The following is a 19,318-nucleotide window of genomic DNA, read 5'->3' as shown; positions in this document are numbered from 1 at the left end:
CCGACATCTGGCGGCTCCTCGGGGGCGGGGGCAGCAGCAGCAGCCTGTCGGAGGGCGGAGCAAGAGGGCGTCCAGCGCCCAGGGCAAGGCGCAACAGATCGGCAGGCAGAGGGCTCCCCGCGGGAGGTGCGCCGGACGCGGCGCCGCACTTCAACTCCCAGGATTCCCGGTAAGCGGCGGGATGTACTATCAGGGCGATGGTGGTGTGTGTGTGTGGGGGGGGGGGGGTGTCGCGTAGGCCTCGACAGGGTTGCAAGGACTTGACCGCCTTTACCCCGCGGCTGGTCCGAAGAAAGCCACCACTCGGGACCTGCTGCTTCGGAACTGACATTCCAGCGGGCCTGTCGGGGGAAACGGGTCGGCGTCACCTCCTCCCTGGAGGGAGTGGAACGAGCCCTCCAGCGGGGCGGGGCTCGGCTGCTTCTGGAGGGGCGGGGCGGGTGAGCGCTTTGGGCTTTCCTGGGAAGCCGAGCTGTCCGTGGTACGCGCGGGGCGGGTGGCGGCGGCGGGGCCCGGACCGCGACTCGTTCGGCGCTGCGGTCGGACCCGGGGCGAGCGGGGGCTGGGGAGGGTCTTGCCTGGCATGTCTCGCGGGGCGTTGGCAGCCGCCCCCTGTCTCCGCAGCGGTTTCGAGGACAGACGACGCCGGGGATGGGCGCTGGGTTCCTGCTGAGCCCGGGCCCGCGGGGCGGAGAGCGGCTCGGGGCTGGCTGGACGTGTGGCCCGGCGCTCTGCCCCCAGCCCTGCGGGCCCTTCCCTGTCTGCGGTCCCGCCAGCTGGAGCGTCGGAGGCGCCCCGAAGGAGCCCGAGTGACGCGCGCGGGGCCGAGCGACAGCGGGAGTGCGCCTGGCGGGCTGGGGAGCCTCAGTCCCGCCGGGCAGCTCGCGCCGGGAAAGCAGTCCCTCGCAGCCCCAGCCAAGGCAGCCGGGCCGGGAGCAAGGCATTCCCTCCCTCCCTCCCTCCGGTGGCGCCGTCGGAGAGGCAATCCTGCTTTGACTTGCCCGGGCGGGTGACCTGGCTCTGAGTCGCTCGGGCAAGGGCGGGCATCCTCTGGAAACCGGTTTCTGCTTCTGTTGCTGCCGCTACCGCAGCTGGCATTCTGGCCTCGAGGAGTCGGGCAGGCGGGGCAGAGCAGAGAAAGAGGGAGCTCCTCTCGACCTCCAGCCCCGATATCCGGATACCCCGCTTGGCGCTGTCTGGGAGTCCCATCGCCCTCTGACTAGGCTGGCCGGGCAGCCCTTGGAGAGGACGGCCCCTCCCCTCCTGCCTCCTCCTGCTTTGGGGGAAGGGGCTCTGTGGGGTTGAACGTTGAGCCGTTTATTGAGTTATTGTACGGTGTCATTGTTATTGTGAGTTATTGTAGGGTGTTTCCAATCTTCCATCGGAGATTGTACAGTAAAGCTCTGGCCCAGCTAGTCTTTGCACCAGCCTGACTGCAGCCACGTGTAATGTGTAGAAGGAGCTGAAGCTGTTGGCAGATGGTTTTCATTAACTTTTCCATTTGGTTTGGAAAATTGGGTTTTTTTAAAAAATTGCAGTACATGCAAAATAAATTTCCAACATGGGATTGTGCCTAGCTCCGTTTCTGTAGGTGTTCCTTGCTTCTGTCTGTGGAGGGCTGCTTCTTTTATTAATTTCTGCTGCTACATGATTGGCACAAATAGCACTTTCCTGTTGCTCCTTGGCATTTAATCTTCTTTTGAACTCCAGCTTTCAGGTACAGCCTGAGATTAACCACATTTTGGAATCTTGGTAAAAGCCAGGCTGCAGGTGCTTTGCTGCATGGGGAAAATAATCCTGACTTGCTGCCTTTGCTGCCCTGGGATGGTGTGCTTTCCTGTCCACTGCTGGTGGCGGCAGCATCACTGAGTCTAGAGCCTTCTTCCAAAATGTTGGCCAGGCCCCATCTCTTGCTTTGCCTTTGCTGCCATTCTCTGGGGCCAGAGGGATCTGACCTTTGCCCAGAGCAGAGCGGGCACTTTCCCCTGAGTTGGGATTGAATCCCAATCCCAGTCCAGCCCTGGATGTTGCACTAATCCATCAGTTGCCCTGCTTTTCTCTATTCTGCCCCCCCCCAACACACCCAGTCTCCCTCCACACAGGCTCACATTCTACCAGGAACCAGCCAAAGAGGAGGACAGAATTCCTGATCAAGCTTCTTCTGTTTGCAGAGCAGCCTCCCATCCTTGCAAGGCCTGTGAGCGGCTTCTCTGGCCTGGCTGGGCATCCTTGGCAGCACACACATCCCCAGAAGCTCATCCTGCCTTACCCCAAAAATTGCTTCCGTGATCAAAATACTCAACGGCTGGATTCCTTGAAGACCAGCCTTGGCTTCTGCAATGGCTGTTGTGGGTCCTAGAGCAGGATGACTCCTCCTCTTTACCTATTTTCCTCTTGCTGATCCAGGGGTCAGCTAGGGACCCAGGCCCACCACCACAGAGCCCCTGAGCAATGCCCCTCTTTCTTCCTGTGCCCTTCACAGGTTCTTTGAAGCTTTCCTGCTCTGGAGGATTTGAGGAAATGAAGCCCCAGGTAACAGCATACCAGAAGGTAAATCCTCAGTTGCATGAAGAGCATGGAATTGTGCCATGGGGGATTCTCTTGCCTACAGTGTAATGACACCTGAGTCACCCCACTGCTGGTCTGCAAGGGGGGCATGGGCAAGGGGGAAAGCCTTCTCCTTAATCCAGCACATAAAAGAGGGCCATGCACACCCCCTAAAGTAAATGGGGCTGATGTGAGTCTGCCCAGCCCTGTTCCATTTGCTTGATGAAAGCAAAAGAATCCCCCCCTAGAAGGTTCATGTGGGATTCTCTGGCTGGCCAACCTTGGCAAGTCCACACTGTGGAGCTTGTGGCTACATCCATGGGGTGGCTTGGAGTGGGGGCCTGTTAATGCCCCAGTGGCTTTTCCTTGAGGGTAGAGACCGTTTTTCCCTTTTTGTGCTCCTTCCTCACAGCTCAAGACACCAGAGAGCCCTCAAGAGCTGCTACCCCTGGCTGAGCATCCCGGCCAGACTCCACACCAGGTGGGTCCCCAGGCGCATTATTGGCTTCTCCCAGTGGGCAGCCTCTCTCATTTTCTGTTTTTAAAAGTGTTTTTCTGATGGGAGGCCCAAACCTGTAAGGACAAAAGAAAGAAAGCCACTTAAATTCACCCTGCCCTGCTGTCAGCCTCCCACCAGGCAGACCAGACCAGGAAATCAACTCCACAAGAAGGCCAAACCACTTTTATGGAGATTAGCTACAATAACAGAATCTTGCAAATCTGATTGCGCTGGACCTCCTCCTCCTTTTCTTATACTTGATTCGGGGAAGCGTCTGAGCCTCTTCCACGTGTTATCTCGTAGTTCTGGGCTTGAAAAATGCTTCAGCCCCTTTCACCTAGGCAGCAGCTCCTACATATCTCCAGCAAGGCCATCTTCCTTGCTCTCTACAGCTGCTCCCTTCTCCACCAGATAATGACAACCACAAGGTGTTCTGAGTAGGTGCCCCAGCAACTGGTTTCCAGCCTAGAGTTTTGGACGGCTTGCAAGCTGGGTCTTCCTCTCCAGAGCTGAGGGGACCTGAGCAAGGGGTTGGGCTCCACACATTGGTGGTTTGGTCAGCAAGCATTGAACAGCTCTGCCCTCCCCCCAAGAACCCCCAGAATAATGAAAACAAAGCAATGAAAGCCAGCCAGGCTGTTGCCACCTTTCCCCCATGCCCACATAATGCACACGAATATTTGTGGCTATGCAGGGAGTTGGTAGAGCAATTAGTATCTTGTTTGTCTTTAATGGGGACATGGAGCTGGGCTGGGCTCTGAGCTTCTTCCTTTCTTCATAGTTCCATGACTCTGAACTAAGAAGGTCCTGCCACAGCATCACGGGTTTATGTCCTGGAAAGCTATCCAGCCCATCTACGTCCATCCTGCCCTGGGATTTCCAATGCATCCTGGTGACAGCCATCTTGTCCACAGTGCTGGTGGTGGCCCTGGTGGTCCACTCCTTCCTCCTTCCCTTGCACAGTTTGGCCATGGTAGAGAATGTGGCATCGGTCCCACATGTGGATAACGCGTGCAGTGACCCATGCAGGTATCAGCTCCGCTTGTGTTCTTCTTGGCCTCCCTGATGTCTGGAACGTAATGTCATAGCATAGCTATAAATGCTCTTTCTCCATCAGAAAAATGGCCTTGCAAGAACTTCTTCACAAAGGCCGTGGCCTTGCTTAATTGTGAAGAACAGTATTTAGCTCAGTAGGGTCTATGTCCATACGTATAAAGTGTTGTGGAGAAGCAAAGACCATGGTGGCTCTTGCAGGAAAAAGAGGGCCTGCAGACTTTGATCTGGCCACAAAAGATGCCTGGCAGGGGGTCTGGCACAGCTGTGGGGAGGGGAATCAGGATGCCTCACCACATTCTTCCTGGAGGAAACACATTGGTACAGCTTCCAGTGTCTAGTCACTCTGCAGGCATACAAGAAGCCCACTAACCCCATGGCTCTTCCTCCTCTAGGGAGTGAAGTTGGGCAGTGCCCAGAGGTAAGGCTAGGAGTCTCTACACCTTACCCTGCCCATTGCCCTGCTGCTGGCTAATGGGTAAGATTCCTCAGACTGAAGTGCACTCTCGGGACTTTATAGAGGTTATGGGGCCTCCTGGCTCAATGAGCTTATGAGACTTCTGTGGAGGCCAAGAAAACATACAATTGTTCCTCAGGAGTGTGCTAGTAGAGAGCATCCCTGAGGGACTGACATATGATGACAACAGCACAGTCGGCCCTTCCACTTTTGAAACTTGGCAGAGGCTTCTGAAGAACGCAAGAAGCTCGGTGGACATTGCTTCTTTCTACTGGACTCTAAGCAACGAGGACACCCATACCCATGAACCTTCAGCCAGCCAGGTGAGGGAAGGAGCTTAGGATCAGGCAGAAGCCCACAGGTTCACCTCCAAGGGTCATGCTTGGAGAGGAGTTCAAGCACAAGAGATAGGTCCCTGCATCCTGTGACTCAGGAGATGGTCCACAGACTCGTGCAGAAGGTCCTCAGCTTAACTGCACATAGAACTAATTAGAGATTCAGAAACTGGGAATGTTTAGCTTAAAGAAGAAAAGGCTGAGAGGAGACTCTTCCAATACTTGAAGGGCTGCCATAGGGAAGAGAGTATGGATTTATTCACCAGAGTTCATGAGGGAGAACAGAGACCAATGTGTAGAAGCTTTACAGAGGGAGATCCAAACTTGGATTAAGGAGCAATTTCCTGACTGTTAAAGACTGGGATAGCCTAGCTCCCAAAGTCATGGAGGTTTTCAAGCAAAGGTCTGGGACGGTCTGAAGATTCCTGCCCTGGGCAGGGGTTGGACTAGAAGACTTCAAAGGTCCCTTCCAAGCCTCTGCTTCTGTGACCTACAATTCCATGGTATTTGGCCCAGAATGGCCTCTCTCAGCTGTAAGAAGCCAGGGCTTGTCTAAGACGACTTCTTCCACTCTTGTCCCTGGGGAATCCTCCTTTAAGTGGCCCCTTTGGGGATATTAATTTACAGCTCCAGAATTTCCAAATGCCATCAAACAAATCTGGAAGGTACCAGATTGGTGAAGCCTATCCTAGGCATTAGTTTCACTGGTGATAAATGTTTTATATATTGGCCATCATGATACTGCTGGACTTATCTTAGGAGTGTAGAATGCACTTTCTGCTAGAAAGACTGGAAAAGGCCTGTGGCAGACTGAGCCAAGATGTAGACACCAATTAGCACATGGGTCCTTGGCCAAACCCACACACAAACAAGCAACTAATTACCCAGAGGCATAGCCACTTGTGGCCTTGCGATCTATCAAAGCTCCCTTTGAGGGCAGCGGAACATCCATTTGCTCGAACACTGGTTACAGAGATAGAGCAAAGAGGCTTTTGATAGAATTCCAAAGAAATGGTGGAAAACTACTGTGGATGCTCTCATTTGAGAAATCAAGTCCAATGTTCAGCAGACACTAAAATAAAACTATACCAAACGATACGTGGTGTTAAGCCTAAAACCTGCTTTGCTCTATTGATCCAAACTTTGTCTGAGATGCCATCGGGGTCAATCCAGGGCTGTGAAACAGGAGTCCCTGGCTGGGTAGGGTTTGTGGCTCTAAAGCTCTGAGTCATCATATGTCCTGTCAGTGGGCTGCCCCCCTGCGAAGGAAGAAAACCACCTGTGTTTCCTTCCTGCCCCCTCCCCCTCCCCCTAGTAGTTTGCAGCTGCCTCCTGAACCCTCTCTTTTCCCCCAGGGGGAAGAGATACTAACAGAGCTGCTGCGTGCTCCCAGCCGCGGGATCGTGGTACGGATAGCAGTCAACCCCCCTTCCCCCCGACTGCCCAGTGCCGACCTTCAAGTCCTTGAGAAGAGTGGTGAGTTAGGAGTGGGAGGGGAAAGGGGAGGGGGGGTCTCTACCTCCTGTAGGGCTGGGGGAAATGCAGAAAAGCGGCACTCACCATAGCTGGGGGGGAGGCTGAAGACACCTGCCCTTCAAGGAGAGGCTGGCACATTTGGACTTACTCGCTTGGACAATGAAGGTGAGCAGGCAGATTCAGGACAAAGAGAAGAAATGCTTTGCGTGCTGAAAGGAGGGGAACCTGCCCCACGTTGCCGGCTCTGGCTTGGACTGAGCACGTACTGGTAGAGGAGTTGGTGATTTAGCTGCTGGGGAGCACCTTTGGCAGAAGAGGCCTCCTGCATACCAGGCCCCCGGTCACTGCTGCGGGATACCAGCTGGTCTGGACAACTGGAACCCCACTCTCACAGTTCCACTCCTCCTGCCCCTAGCAGGCCTGGCCCAGGGGGGAAGGGGCGGAGTTTGGCTTCCGTGAAGCTGAAAAGGAACCCAACACCATGACCCTTCAAGTCCACAGAAAGCCACCTTTTGCCAGGAGAGTCCATGGCTTGATGGGCAGCTCTTTTTGCAGCCCTCCCATCAGGCGCAGGGGGGCCCAGATGCTGCTGCTTCGGAGACAGCAGTGTAGAAAACCTCAGGAAAACCTGTGGGGACGTGGGCAGCTTGGGGGGGAGACTTGCTTATCCCATGGGTTTCTGCCCAATTTGCCCCCCTTGCCCACTACAGCTGTGGGGGGAGAGAAATGGGAATCTTGCCTTATTAGTGTGTTTTCTCCATAGCAGATCAAAGCTGGTTAGCAGAGAGCTGTGGCTGCTGCTGGCTCTGTGTCTGTCTGGGGCTAAATCTACCCCTGGCAGTCAGTTAGGGAGAGAGCCCCTTTCCTGCCTGCAGAACGTCCTGAACCTATGACTCAGCCAAAAGGGGCCCAGCCAAAACTGTCTCTCTGTTTCTAACTACCCAGGGGCCCAGATCCGCCAAGTTGACTTGCCAAGGCTGACCCGGGGTGTCCTGCACACAAAGTTCTGGATTGTGGACCAGCTGCACATTTACCTTGGGAGTGCAAATATGGACTGGCGTGCCCTTACACAGGTAATACCCTCTTGCTCCGCCTGTCCGGCCTTCCCGTCCAAAGCCGGGGGCTCCTGATGGGGGCTTCAGTGGAACAGCCAGTGGTCTTCACTAGGGTGGTTTTGTAGGCCTTCTCCACCCCTCTTCTCAAGACTTCCCACCAGTTCTGGGAGGCAGGCTGCCTAGCGCCATCAGGCAAAAGCACTTTAATTTGCCTGGGCATCTAAAACAAAAGTGTTGCTTTATGACCCAGTATTCTGCAAGCTGAGAAAGGCCTCTTGGGGTTTTGAGTCATTCCAAAGGGGCCCCCTTTTTCTGTAGCACAACTGGGATTGTTGAATTATGTGCCTGCAACTCCTTGCGTACCGTGTGGAGATAGGGGAGAGCAGCTAAATGCCCTGGGCCATTCTCCTTTCCGACGCCAGGTGAAGGAGCTTGGCGTGGCTGTGTACAACTGCAGCTGTCTGGCCCAGGACTTGGAGAAGATGTTTGAGGTGTACTGGGCACTAGGGCTGCCGAACACCACCATCCCATCACCCTGGCCAGCCAACTACTCTACCACCTACAACAAGGACACACCCCTGGAGCTGCAGCTGAATGGGACGGAGGCTGGCGTGTACTTTTCGGTGAGCAGTTGTGCACAGGACATGGCTGAGTGCCTTGCTCCAAGCAGCTGACAGCTTGCTTGGGATGCTGTTGTGATCAAATCTCATCAGGAGAAATCTGCAAGCATCTTCCCCAAGGTGCAAAAATGGTGATTTCTGCTGAGAGGCTCTAGCAAGGGAGTGTGGCCTGTCCCAGCCCAGGGGCCTTCCAAAGTATTGGGGTTGGACCTCCCAGGATTCCCAGCCAGCCTTTGCCCATGCCTGAGCAGGGGCGCCGACCACAATTCATTCGCTGCCCAACATGGAGAAAAACGAGCATCCTCCTCTTGGCGAAGTGAGGGAGTTTCTCTTGCCCAGCCGACCAGTCTGCCCTGCATAGACCATGCTCCCCAGCCTGATTCGGCCATCGGAAGGGAGGCTGGGAGGGCCAGCCCGCAACGTGTGGGCGGCCAGAGGTTAACTTCTCTGCATAGGGTGCAAACCACCCCTGCCAGCAACTGCCCTGAAAGCTTTGCTACAATGAGTGACATCAGGATGGGTGCTCTCTCCCGCACTGCCCCAGAGTGCTCCCCCAGCCCTGTGTGCCACCGGCCGGACGGAAGACCTCCAGTCCCTGCTGAGCGTCATTGAAGGGGCCCAGGAGTTTGTCTACATTGCTGTGATGAGCTACTTGCCCACCATGGAGTTCTCCCACCCCAGGAGGTAACTCAGAGGCATTTGAGGCGGCCCCCTCCATGGCAGGAGAACATGCGTAGCCCCGCAAAGGCGAGGGGAAGGGTTGCTGGTCAGGCGGGGTATTTCCAGCAGGGGACCCTTAGATGCTTCTGGGCATTTCTAGACTCTCCCCTATGCATATGCAGGGGCTGCCGTACGCGGAGACCTGCTGACGGTGACTTGCTATGGGGACTAAACTCTGCTTCTGTGGGGGAAGCATGGCCTTCCAGCAGCATATCCAAATGACCATCTTCCATGGGAAAAGGATGCTTTCCATCAACCCCGGGGGGCCCTCCCTCTAGTCAGTTGGCATCGTCTTCTGGCTAAGATTTTGCTAGCGAGAATCATCAAGATCAAACGTTGCTGAATTCAGACCAGGGAACAGATTTTGGCTGGGGTGTGCTTCTGAAGAAGTACTTGCTGGTACACTAGAGAGAGGCTTTTAAGTTGAATCAGATGGCTAGAAGGTAACTGAACACTATGCTGTCCCACGTCTGCCCCATGCGCCACCTCACTTGGGGAAGGTGTAGAGGGCAAGGCGGCTCTGACCTGGTCTCTTGCCGGCTGCTCCTCTCAGGTTCTGGCCAGCCATTGATGACCGCTTCCGGAAAGTGGCCTATGAGAAGAGAGTCCGTGTCCGCCTCCTGGTTGGCTGCTGGAGACATTCCAAGCCAAGCATGTTCCCCTTCCTGCGCTCCTTGGCTGCCCTGCAGGACAACCGCACCCACTACAGCTTGGAAGTGGTGAGGGGACCCGGCAGTGCTCCTGTGTCCCAGGATGGCCTGGCCCTGGAGATGCTGACCTCCCCCCACCGCGATAAGGGGCCGGCCAGCTCTCTCCAGCCCCATTAGCGCCTGGGAGAGTTCTGCAGCCAGGATTGGCCCCAGGGCCTAAGCAGAGAGGAGCTGGGCTTGGGGGCAACTCTTCCTGGGCCCCAGCGCACTTGGGAGGCCTTGGTTTGGCCCCACCAGCCGCAATGAGCCTCTCCTGAGCCCATCTCCAAGTGCCCCTCGCTTGACTCCCCCCCCTCCCCACAGAGGCTGTTTGTGGTCCCTGCAAATGAAACACAAGCCAGGATCCCCTATGCCAGAGTGAACCACAGCAAGTTCATGGTGACAGACAAGGTGGCTTACGTTGGTAAGTTGGGACAGTTCAGGCTGGTATGTGGAAGGGGGCTTGCTGGGGAGCCCATGGCCATCAGAAGTCAGACAAGCACAGAGGAGGAGTGGGAGCAGGAGGGGGAAGTCAGCAGGAGCTCAACTTGCCTTGAAGGGGCTTTCCCTTTTGGAGCGCAGGGTGGGGGAGTTGGTTGCAGAGGAAGAGCTTGCCGGATCCCAGCTCTGAGGGCTTCTGTCTGTGTAGGGGGATCCCGCAGGAGGAAGCCAAGCAGTTCCAGGGCAGCAGATGGGGCAAGCACATGAGGGGCCTCGCGGGGCCACTGCCCGCTTATCCAGTAGGTCGGCCACCTGCTGGGCCCCTGGGAATCTGGTCCCGGATGGCCCTCCTCACCACCTCCTCTTCCTCTGTAGGAACGTCCAACTGGTCCGGGGACTACTTCCTCCACACGGCAGGCTCTGCCCTGGTGGTGGAGCAGAGTCAAGCGCAGGCCGGAGACCGGCCCACCGTCCGGGGGCAGCTGCAGGGCATCTTTGAGCGGGACTGGAATTCGAGATACAGCCGGGACCTGAACTCCGTGGGCCACTGGGAGGATTTCTGCAGCGCCCGCTAGGGTCCCCCACGCGTCCCGGGGCGTTGGGGTTGCAGGCGCCAGGGCGGCCCAGGAGGAGAGGGGTGTCCGGGGCACCGGGCAGCCCCTGCGCTGTCCGGGAAGAGCCGCGCCGTGGCCTTTGGAGAGGAACAGGAAGGCGCGCTGGCCTGGGACGCCTTGGCTGGGGCGTGGGGAGGACAGCCGCCCGCCCGCAAGGGGTAGAAACGGGTCGGGGGGAGGGGACGGCCGTTTCCGCGGGTTCAGCTGCTGGGGGGAGCCTGGCGAGACCGCCCGCCTGCTGGATTCCCCCCTCCTATTCTGTATTCGGGCCCGGCTTTGGGACGATTAAAGGCTCGCTTTTCACGTGTCTGTGTAGTTGTGTGTTTGCGGCGGCAGCGTCGCCGCGAAGGCGGCTGACCCGGTCGGGGCCGGGGCCGGGGCCGGGGCCGAGGTGAGCGCCGGCTGCTAGGGGGCACTCGCGGCTCTTTGCCGCCGGTGGCCTAGAGCGCACAGGCAGCCGACGGAAGTGACGCGTGGGCCGCCTTCCGGTGCGGCCTGTGCGAGCCGGCGCGGCGGGTAAGTGGCGGGCGCGGTGGTCCGGGCGCGGCCCCCTCCTTGCGCGGCCCGGGCGGGGGGGGCGCTCGTCCGCTCCGGGTCATGGGCCCCGTCCCCCACCCCTGGGTGCCGCGCGGCGAGGGGGCAGCTGGGCCGGCCGTGGGGCGGCGGCTTCACGCGGTGTCGCTCTCCGCAGGCGTTCCGGCCGCCCCGCCTGGAGCTGCGGCGATGGCGTCGGTCACGATGGGTGAGTGGGGCGCGGCGGGGGCGGCGAGGTGGGGCGCCGCCGGCCCTTCCCTTCCTTTCCCCTCCTTGCGGGGTGGCGCCGCCGCCCAGGAACGTCGGAAGTGGCCTTCCTCCCGGCGGAGGGCGTCGCCTTCGTTCCTTCGCCCCCTTCGAGCGCTCCTGGGCCGGTAGCAAGGGGTCGCCTGGAGGCCCCGCGCCTCGGTTAACGCCGCTGTTGGTCTCTCAGCCACCTCCGAGTGGATCCAATTCTTCAAGGAAGCCGGGATCCCCCCGGGCCCCGCGGTCAACTACGCCGTCACGTTCGTGGATAACAGGCGAGTCTCTCCTTGGGAAAGGCCGAGAGCCCCTCCGCGCGTCCTCCCGCCCCCGACTTTCCAGCTTCGGCCGAGCTGCCGCACCGGGGGTGTGGAGGCGTCTTCCCAATCCGGCGCCTGGCTTTATGGTAACGGGAGACGGTGCGGCAGGCTTAATTTATGTGGATCTTGAATTAGAGAGCCTTCCAGTACTTCAGTTAAGGAATCTTTCCTGGGCCACTTAGGGTCATAAAAGGGATTGGTGGGAACTGTGGCATACTGGGTTTACCATTACTGCCTATGTCCTTTTAGGATCCAGAAGAACATGTTGCTGGATCTCAATAAGGAGATCATGAATGAGCTAGGTATCACGATAGTGGGTGATATCATTGCCATTCTCAAGCACGCCAAAGTGGTCTACCGGCAGGTAAGTTCTATGGAATTGTTGGTCATCCTCATTTTGCTTTGCTTTGCTTATCAATCAGTCAATCAAATCTGTCAATGCCCATCTCCTCCTACCCGAGGGACTCTGGGCAGTTTACAATATAAACAATAAATATATAATAAAATTTAAATATAAAACACACTATAATACAATTTCACAGAGCTACCAAACGTAATATAATCCAGATGGCTGTGGTCTCATTCAGTCATTGCATAGGAGGGGCACTTCAAGGCACAAGCCAACCCCAAGTATGACTATTCTTCTCCCTGCCCCAAGCCCGGTGGCCGAGCCAGGTCTTCAACTTCCTCCGGAAGGCTAGGAGCGATGGGGCTAATCTCACCTCCGGGGGCAAGATGTTCCAAAGGGCAGGTGCTACTGCAGAGAAGGCCCGCCTCCTGGACCCTGCCAGATGGAATTCTCTTATCGACGGGGTCCGTAGCATGCCCTCTCTGCATGACTGGGTGGGATGGGCTGATGAAGCAGGGAAGAGGCGGTCCCTCAGGTAACCTGGTCCCATGCCATGTAGGGCTTTATAGGTGATAACACCTTGAATTGGACCTGGAAGCAGACTGGTATCCAATGCAGCTTGCATAGCAAAGGTGTTATGTGCACCCTTCTAGGGGTGCCAAAAATAGCCTGGGCAACTGCATTCTGGACCAGCTGAAGCTTCCAGATACTCTTCAAGGGTAGCCCCATGTAGAGCGCATTGCAGTAGTCTATATGGGAGATAACAAGGGCATGAGTTACTGTCCAAAGGGCCTCCCAATCCAGGAAAGGGCGTAACTTTTTTTATACTTCAAAATGTTGAGGCAACATTTATTAAGTCTTGGTTTTCAGGATGAGGCAGATGGATCTTTGTGGTCTTGAGAACAATAAACATAGAGCTTTTGGGGGGGATCTTGATAATTTCATATGACGTACCTGGCGATGCCAAATACCTGTGGCCTAGTGCGAGGAGACTGCTGTGAACAGTACACACAGAGTCAGGGCCGTTTGCCCATAGACCAATGACCTTTGCTAGTCTTCAAGCTCTGGAGCAAAGAAATTCTGAAGGGCTGAAACTCACAGAGGCTTGAGGAACTAGGGGTCACGTCTGTTGATGAGGATCTGTTCCCCAAGGCTGCCTCTCTCCAGAATGCAGCATTTTAAGCTGGTGGTTTGATGCATTTCTTCTGCTTCAGCAGCCATTTCAGTACATGGGTGGAAAGTCAAGTCTACTGTCCCTTTCTACCTATGACTTCTGTATTATTGTGGATTTTTTTTTCCTCTAGGAAATGTGCAAAGCTGCAACAGAATCAGTGGCCTCCAGCCAAACTGCTTTGCAGTCTGAACTCCGCAGGAATGCTGCTAATACCGGTGAGTATGTTGCTGACAGCAGAGCCTCAGTGGAGTCCAGACCTCCATGGTGGCTGCTCTTTACAGTTGTGCTCTCTCACTGACTGTTCCCGTTTTAGTTCTTTTGTACCCATGACTTTTTGTGTGGCTCTCTTGGGCAATGTGGTGCCCAGATGCCGAAACTCGTGCCTATGCTGCTGAAGGTGCAGCTGTATTGCAGCCGGGGAGGTAATACCCTCTCTTGTTTGCTGTTTCTGCAGCTGCCACCAGGATGATAGCCAACAGTTTGAGCCGGGACTCCCCACCTTCTACTCCTGCTCGGAGGCCTGACGCCAGTGCCTCCAAAATCTCCATCACCGTATCCAACAAAATGGCAGGAAAAAACACCAAAGCAGGTGATGGTACAAATCCTCGGCTGAATGGGTTTCTCTGCTGGCAGCTTCAGTTCTAAGTGGAGTTCTTAGGCATTGCTGTTGCTAAACAGCTCTGCAGTTGTGTACAGCTTTCTTGTGTCCTTTGCTTTTATAGTGCCCAGTCCTGTTGCTGAGGAGCGGGATAAGAAATGAACTCAGAATTCTGCATTTGAGAAGTGGCTTAGCTTTTCTTAGCTCGGCTTTCCATCTGCAAAGGAAAGCTGAATGTCACTGGGGTGTTCTTGGGCTAGAAATTGTGCGGCAACCTGTATGGCGTTCAGCATATCTTAAACATTGAAATGGTCCAGAGCTGTTTAGTGGAGATGCCAGGAACTTTTAGGAATGAGCAGCGATGGTAGGGTCCAAGTCTGCTGGGCAGAGAAAGGGGAAAAGGTGTCATGTTCATAGTCACACGAGCATCAGTTGTCTTTCATAAACCTGTGGTGGTTGGAGATACTTTTATTTTTGTCTGCTTTGCGGAAGTAGGGGGAGAAATGCGTGTGCTAAAAATGCCTGCAACCTGTAGAATCAATGCCTTTATGGAAGTAACGAAAAGGCAACAAATGTTAAATACTGTTTTTCTATAAGGCGCAAGGTGTTACTCCCTGTACTGTGGCTGTGTGTTTTCCTTTCACGGTTAGAGTATTAAAAGTCTGGGTAGAATCGAGATGCTCAGCTGGAGAACGTGGAACCAAAAATGGACAGTCCACTTAAGTATCTGAGCAGCTTCTGATGGCTGTGTTTGTTTGGGCTCCTGAGCAGAAGCCATGGAAGCTCCTTCTTGTGGCATTTGTACGCAGCCCAAGAATATGCCTTGAACTGAATTTGCTTGCATACCTCTTCTTGCTTCTGCAGCTGTTTGCGCTCCTAGGGCTGAGAACTCCACCATCCCAGTGAAACGGCGTCGTGTCACAGCAGAGATGGAAGGGAAGTATATTGTCCACATGCCCAAAGGAACAACTCCAAGGACCAAGAAGATCCTGGAGCAGCAGCAGGCAGCAAAAGGTGCTGTAACCATACTTGGGCTTGGGGGGTGGGGGCGGTTGCTTCTTAAAATTAAGAAAGTGGGTTGTGGGAAGCTTAGAATGAAAGTAGGGTTAAGGATATGTAAATTCAGCACTTAAGGACAAAATTTGGATCCGGAAAAACACGCTATAACAGATTGAGCAAAAGTGGTCACAAGAGCGTTTGTTCAAACCAAAACTCCTCTTTTTGTCTAATTCTTAATGTTTTTCTGGTCACTGAGCTTTTTCTGGTCTTGTTCACAAAACTAGGCATGATTTCCTTGAGAGGATCCTGTATAAAAGGACTTTTGCTCGTTCTCTCCATTCTGGGGCGAGACCTGACTTCCGCCTCCACTTTCTTGAAGGGAAACACAAGAGGGGCATCCTTTGGAGCAGCACATGGGCAGGGGAATGAAAAAACGAATCTGTAGCTCAGTCAGTATTTCTTTGGGAAATCCTTTCCTTTCATAGTCCAGATGCTGAACTTATGTATGTATGTGTTCTTCTCTGCCAGGTTTGCAAAGAACATCTGTGTTTGACCGACTCGGTGCAGAGACTGGTGCAGACGCAGCTGCAGGAAGCAAGGTGAGCAGGAGGGGACCCTCCTCGCCTCAGTGGGCTGCAGTGCCTCCTCTTCCGTTTCCTGCATGTGTTTCCCAACAACTCTGTCCCCAGAGTGTGGGGTGGCGATCCAGGTGCCCTGATGTGGGAGAGGGCAGTTCTGACTATCTGGGTGGGGCCTGTCCTAGCACGCTCCTGAAGAACCCAGCTACAGGGGAGTCTGCAAGGCACTGATGCTTTGCCTGGCGGGGTCTAGCTGCTTCTGTAGGAGAACTGAGCTTTTCTGTTGTTCTTGCAGCTCCTTCCCTTCTGTGGGAACTTGCTGCAAAAGAGCGAGCTGTAAAGGGTGGAGAGCTCTTGCCATGAACTATTTTGGGTTGGAGTTCGCAGGGATTGCTTATGTCAGGAAGACAGCTATGCTGTGACTGCTGCTCCCTTAGGCTCACACTGGTGTAAGCTCATTTTAGGAGGAGAGCTTATCAGTCTGGTGGCAGAAAATCAAAAGGAGTCTGGTAGCGTCTTTTCCAACGAACACATTTTATTAAAAGTTTTCATGATCCATAGAGTGGCTGGACTGAGGAAAGGTTTAAATTGAGGTGAGGCGAGAAGGGAAGACTGGTGGGTTATGCAGGTGCAGATTACAGGTACAACACATCACAGGTACCTAATGTAATGTAATAAAACCCCCTTGTGTGTGTTGAGACCGTCTGAGATTGCTTGAAACTCTCTGATGGGAGTTCAGCAATCTCTTGCTCAATTGTGATGAAGATTATGTGCCATTAAGTCATTGTCACCCACTTAGATAGATTTTCGCCAGGATGGTTGTCCCTAACCTGGTGCTTCAACTTTCCAAGGGTGCACGACTGTAACTGAGTCCATCCCCCTTGCTGCTGGTCATCCTCTTCTCTTTCTTTCCACCTTTCCCAGCGTTAAGAGCCTTTTCCAGAGAGCAGGGTCTTCGCATAATGTGTCGATGTAGGATAATTTGAGCCTGGCCATTTGTGCCTCAAGTGAGAATTCTGGGCTGATTGTTTGATGATCCGTTGGTTTGTTTTCTGGGCTGTCCACGGCATCCTCAGGGGTCTTCTCCAATGCCAGGGTTTAGAAGCGTCAGTGCTGTTCCTATCTTGCTTCTTCAGAGTCCAATTTTCATTTCCATAATGTGTCACAGGGAATACCGTGGCTCACACAGTTACCATCTTTGTAGGTGCAGACGTATCATGGCAAGTGAAGATCTTTTCCAGGGTTTTCACGGCTGCTCTGCCAAGTGCTAATTCGCGGCGTAGTTTTTGCTTGTTCCTTTTACATTGATTGTTGATCCTAAAAGGCAGAAGTTCTCCACCACTTCAGTATCTTCATTGCCAATTCTAGCTGCTCACTTGTGGTACGTGTAAACCCGCACGTGTAGCCTGCGTCTGCATAACCAAGCTGTATCCCTTCCCTGCTGCCTCGCCCCGTCCTACCTCAGTCTACCCACTCTGTGCATCTGATGAAGTGAACTGGTGTTTTTAAATAAAATGTGTTAGTCAGGAGAGGTGCTACCAGAGTCGTCCTGATTTTTTGCGTAAGTGCAAGGTCAGCTGTGGTCACGTACCATGCCTGGGCAACGGCTTCTCCATCTCCAGAGGGGATCCAAGATCACCCAGTCAAATGCATTGCTCAGCTCTGCTCTGGTCTCTTACAGCCCACTGGAGTGTTCAGCAGGCTGGGGGACATGCAGGAGGCAGAGGAGGACAAAGGAGCTGACAGTGATGATGACAGCTCTGTCCTGCAATACGCAGGAGTGCTGAAGAGATCCTCCTACCCTGACAAGCCCAAGGATAGCTGCAAAGTTGGGATGACTGTCAAAGCCAAAGCCACCAGCTCTGAGCCCAAGCAGGCAGCAGCAACAGCTGCAGCCACAATCCTGCGACTGGGGTGCAAGGGTGTGGCTGGACCTGCAGCTCCCGCCAAGGAAGGGAGGCAGGCCTCGTCTCCTGCCCCGGGCAGCGTGGCCAAGAGACTGGGCAAGCGCCTGCTGAAGCCACTTGAGGCCCAGGACAGCAGCGTTACCAGCTCCAGGAGCAAGCCTGACACTTCGTTCCGAGTCACCATAAAGAGAACTTTAGGGAGCTCCAAGGTAAGCAGCTCCAGCTCAGCAGAGGCCCCCAGCGCCCAGATGGACCATGCGGGCACAGTCAGTGTCTTTAAGAGGCTGGGCAGAAAGACTGTGTGAGCCTGGCCTGGGACCCTGCTTGGAGGGAGTCTCCAGGCAAGTCAAGGTGTGCAAGTGCGCACACGCGTGTTCATCTTTCCCGTCGCCTCCCTTTGTGATGCGAGTGGGCTGCAGCACTCCTGAGCTGAAGTGGGTCTGCTACTGTGAAGCTCCTGGTGTGTCCAAAGCTGCTTAGGGCTGAGCACAAGCCTTGCACTGTTGGCTGAGGCACGTGAAAGCCCAGTCCTGGCCGGGAGCGAGCACATAGAAGGCCCGGAAGAGGCAGCGAGGGATTCTGGGCTGCCCCCTGAACATGCCTTTTGTTTTTTTCTCTGCAGGTGCTTGCTCTGTCCTAGGAAGTAGTGTCCATAGGCGAGACAGAGGTCCTGGGCTTGGGAGAGGCAGGCGGTCCCTTCCTTCTTTCCCCTTCTCTATCCTGAGCTTCCAACTGCCACATCCTGGAACGCCCACATTCCAGGAAGGGCAACTGAGTGGGTGCCAGACATTTCTTTTTAGTGGATGCTGGAGCTGTGCAGTTGGCAAGGATGGTTCCAGTGCTGCACTGGGTTTCACATCCTGCAGCTTTTCTTTCACTTTCTATTTTCTTAGACTGGTTGAGAAACATCCTTTCTTGTCTAACCCTGGCACGTACAAGTGGAATCATAATTTCACATGTTAGAATTCTTCACTGGTCTAACTCTGTTTCTTTTGCCTGGACTCCCAAATTGAGCTGTATGGTTCTTGGGTGGGGTGGTGCACCTTGCTTTCCCTGCATTCCCTCTTAGACCTTTCTTGAGCAAACCAAAAGCATACCCAGGTTTTTTTTTAAAAAAAGCATGCATCTTGAGGCTCTTTCCTCACCTGCCATGGTGAAGAAGGCTTACTTCTCTAGACCAGTGAGAACAGGGCAGAGATGGCCAGCATACTGGTCCACCCCCTGCCCCCTCCTATGGTTTTGGCTGTCCCTGGGAGACTTGGGGCCAGGATCTTAGATTATACTCCATTTGACCTGCCTGCACGTGCACACACTAACACGGCTTGCCCCCCACCCCTGGCTTGCCGGGTTTAGGGTAGGGCAGGCACAGCATTGGTGCTGGCCCTAGGAAATGGCTGGGGGTTAGGTTATCTGTCCCTAGAACCTTCAGGAGAGGTAGATCTGTGAAGAAAGGGTGCTTGGCACTGATGTTCTCATACTGTTTTCCACCAGGAGAAATCTTTGTTCCTCTTGGCTTTACAATCTCATTTACAGAAGATCTGTGAAATCCTCTCCCCACCACCCCAACCCCGGGAGATCTGTGATGGCAAGCAGGGTCTTGCTTTTGCAGCTGGCTGCCTCCTGCAATAAAACTTCATCAGTGCTAGCAGGCCCGCAACTAGGGTCTGTGTCACCCAGGGCAAACATGGATTCCACACCCATTTTGGCGCCCCCCCAGTGCTCATTTTGGCACCCCTCTAGTGTGATGCCCTGGGCACACGCCCCGCTTGCCACCCTCAGTTGCGGCCGAGTGCTAGGCAGGGACTTGCGCCAGGGAAGCATGTAAAATGTGTGAGAAAGGGGAAACCTGTCCATTCTAGGCAGGAAAATTTGGTTGAGTCGGTGGGCAGCTCACTGGCAGTGCTGGTGCCTATGCTTGCTCTCCCCAACTAGCAATTAGCACACCCACCAGGAGCCACGAGCTACCGGGGACAGGAGGAAGTAGGTAGTGGGGGGAGTGGCGTTGCCGCCTCCCTCCTCGCCCACCCTCCGTTCGGTGGCTGACGGGCACTGCGTCTTTAGCGCCTTCGCCCTTTTTGAAAACTCGGCACCTCTTCCCCCCCACCGCGAA

At 54.8% G+C, this 19,318-nt stretch overlaps 3 protein-coding genes across 4 annotated transcripts in view; all 3 read left to right on the top strand.

Annotated features, from left to right (window-relative positions):
- Positions 1-79: 79 nt before the first annotated feature.
- Positions 80-10,809, top strand: PLD3 (phospholipase D family member 3). 2 transcript variants are annotated; one of them, XM_063312437.1, is made up of 12 exons: positions 80-169; positions 2,483-2,550; positions 2,960-3,028; positions 3,828-4,075; positions 4,696-4,879; positions 6,247-6,367; positions 7,313-7,440; positions 7,845-8,045; positions 8,587-8,726; positions 9,316-9,481; positions 9,776-9,875; positions 10,268-10,809. In XM_063312437.1, exons 2-12 carry the CDS (start codon positions 2,521-2,523, stop codon positions 10,465-10,467), a joined length of 1,587 nt encoding a protein of 528 aa, XP_063168507.1. In that variant the 5' UTR covers positions 80-169; positions 2,483-2,520; the 3' UTR covers positions 10,468-10,809. The 2 variants fall into 2 exon arrangements, with proteins under 2 accessions (XP_063168507.1, XP_063168506.1); XM_063312436.1 differs by lacking the exon at positions 80-169 and having other exon boundaries at positions 2,437-2,550.
- Positions 10,810-11,107: 298 nt separating this feature from the next.
- Positions 11,108-18,316, top strand: C10H19orf47 (chromosome 10 C19orf47 homolog). The gene is made up of 8 exons (XM_063312442.1): positions 11,108-11,248; positions 11,474-11,561; positions 11,853-11,967; positions 13,257-13,341; positions 13,581-13,715; positions 14,589-14,738; positions 15,252-15,322; positions 16,983-18,316. The coding sequence occupies exons 1-8, from the start codon at positions 11,230-11,232 to the stop codon at positions 17,511-17,513; spliced, it is 1,194 nt and encodes a 397-aa protein (XP_063168512.1). The 5' UTR covers positions 11,108-11,229; the 3' UTR covers positions 17,514-18,316.
- AKT2 (AKT serine/threonine kinase 2) overlaps positions 17,393-19,318 on the top strand; it is a 101,388-nt gene continuing 99,462 nt past the window's right edge. The window contains exon 1 of the mRNA XM_063312440.1: positions 17,393-17,417. The gene's annotated coding sequence lies outside the window, so the exon portion shown is untranslated. The remainder of the gene's footprint in view (positions 17,418-19,318) is intronic.

The sequence above is a fragment of the Candoia aspera genome, chromosome 10, assembly GCF_035149785.1.
Source record: "Candoia aspera isolate rCanAsp1 chromosome 10, rCanAsp1.hap2, whole genome shotgun sequence".
Classification (NCBI taxonomy): domain Eukaryota; kingdom Metazoa; phylum Chordata; class Lepidosauria; order Squamata; family Boidae; genus Candoia; species Candoia aspera.
The sequence above is the reverse complement of the archived record's forward strand: the minus strand, read 5'-3'. Positions and strand labels throughout refer to the sequence as shown.

Excerpts from the sequence above, each read along its gene's own strand:
- C10H19orf47 (XM_063312442.1), top strand. Across the intron at positions 11,968-13,256 it reads CCAAAGTGGTCTACCGGCAG|GAAATGTGCAAAGCTGCAAC; the intron begins GTAAGTTCTATG and ends TTTTTCCTCTAG. Across the intron at positions 14,739-15,251 it reads GCAGCAGCAGGCAGCAAAAG|GTTTGCAAAGAACATCTGTG; the intron begins GTGCTGTAACCA and ends CTTCTCTGCCAG.
- PLD3 (XM_063312436.1), top strand. The coding sequence starts at position 2,452 with ATGCCCCTCTTTCTTCCTGTGCCCTTCACAGGTTCTTTGAAGCTTTCC. Across the intron at positions 3,029-3,827 it reads CCGGCCAGACTCCACACCAG|TTCCATGACTCTGAACTAAG; the intron begins GTGGGTCCCCAG and ends CTTTCTTCATAG. Across the intron at positions 4,880-6,246 it reads ATGAACCTTCAGCCAGCCAG|GGGGAAGAGATACTAACAGA; the intron begins GTGAGGGAAGGA and ends CTTTTCCCCCAG.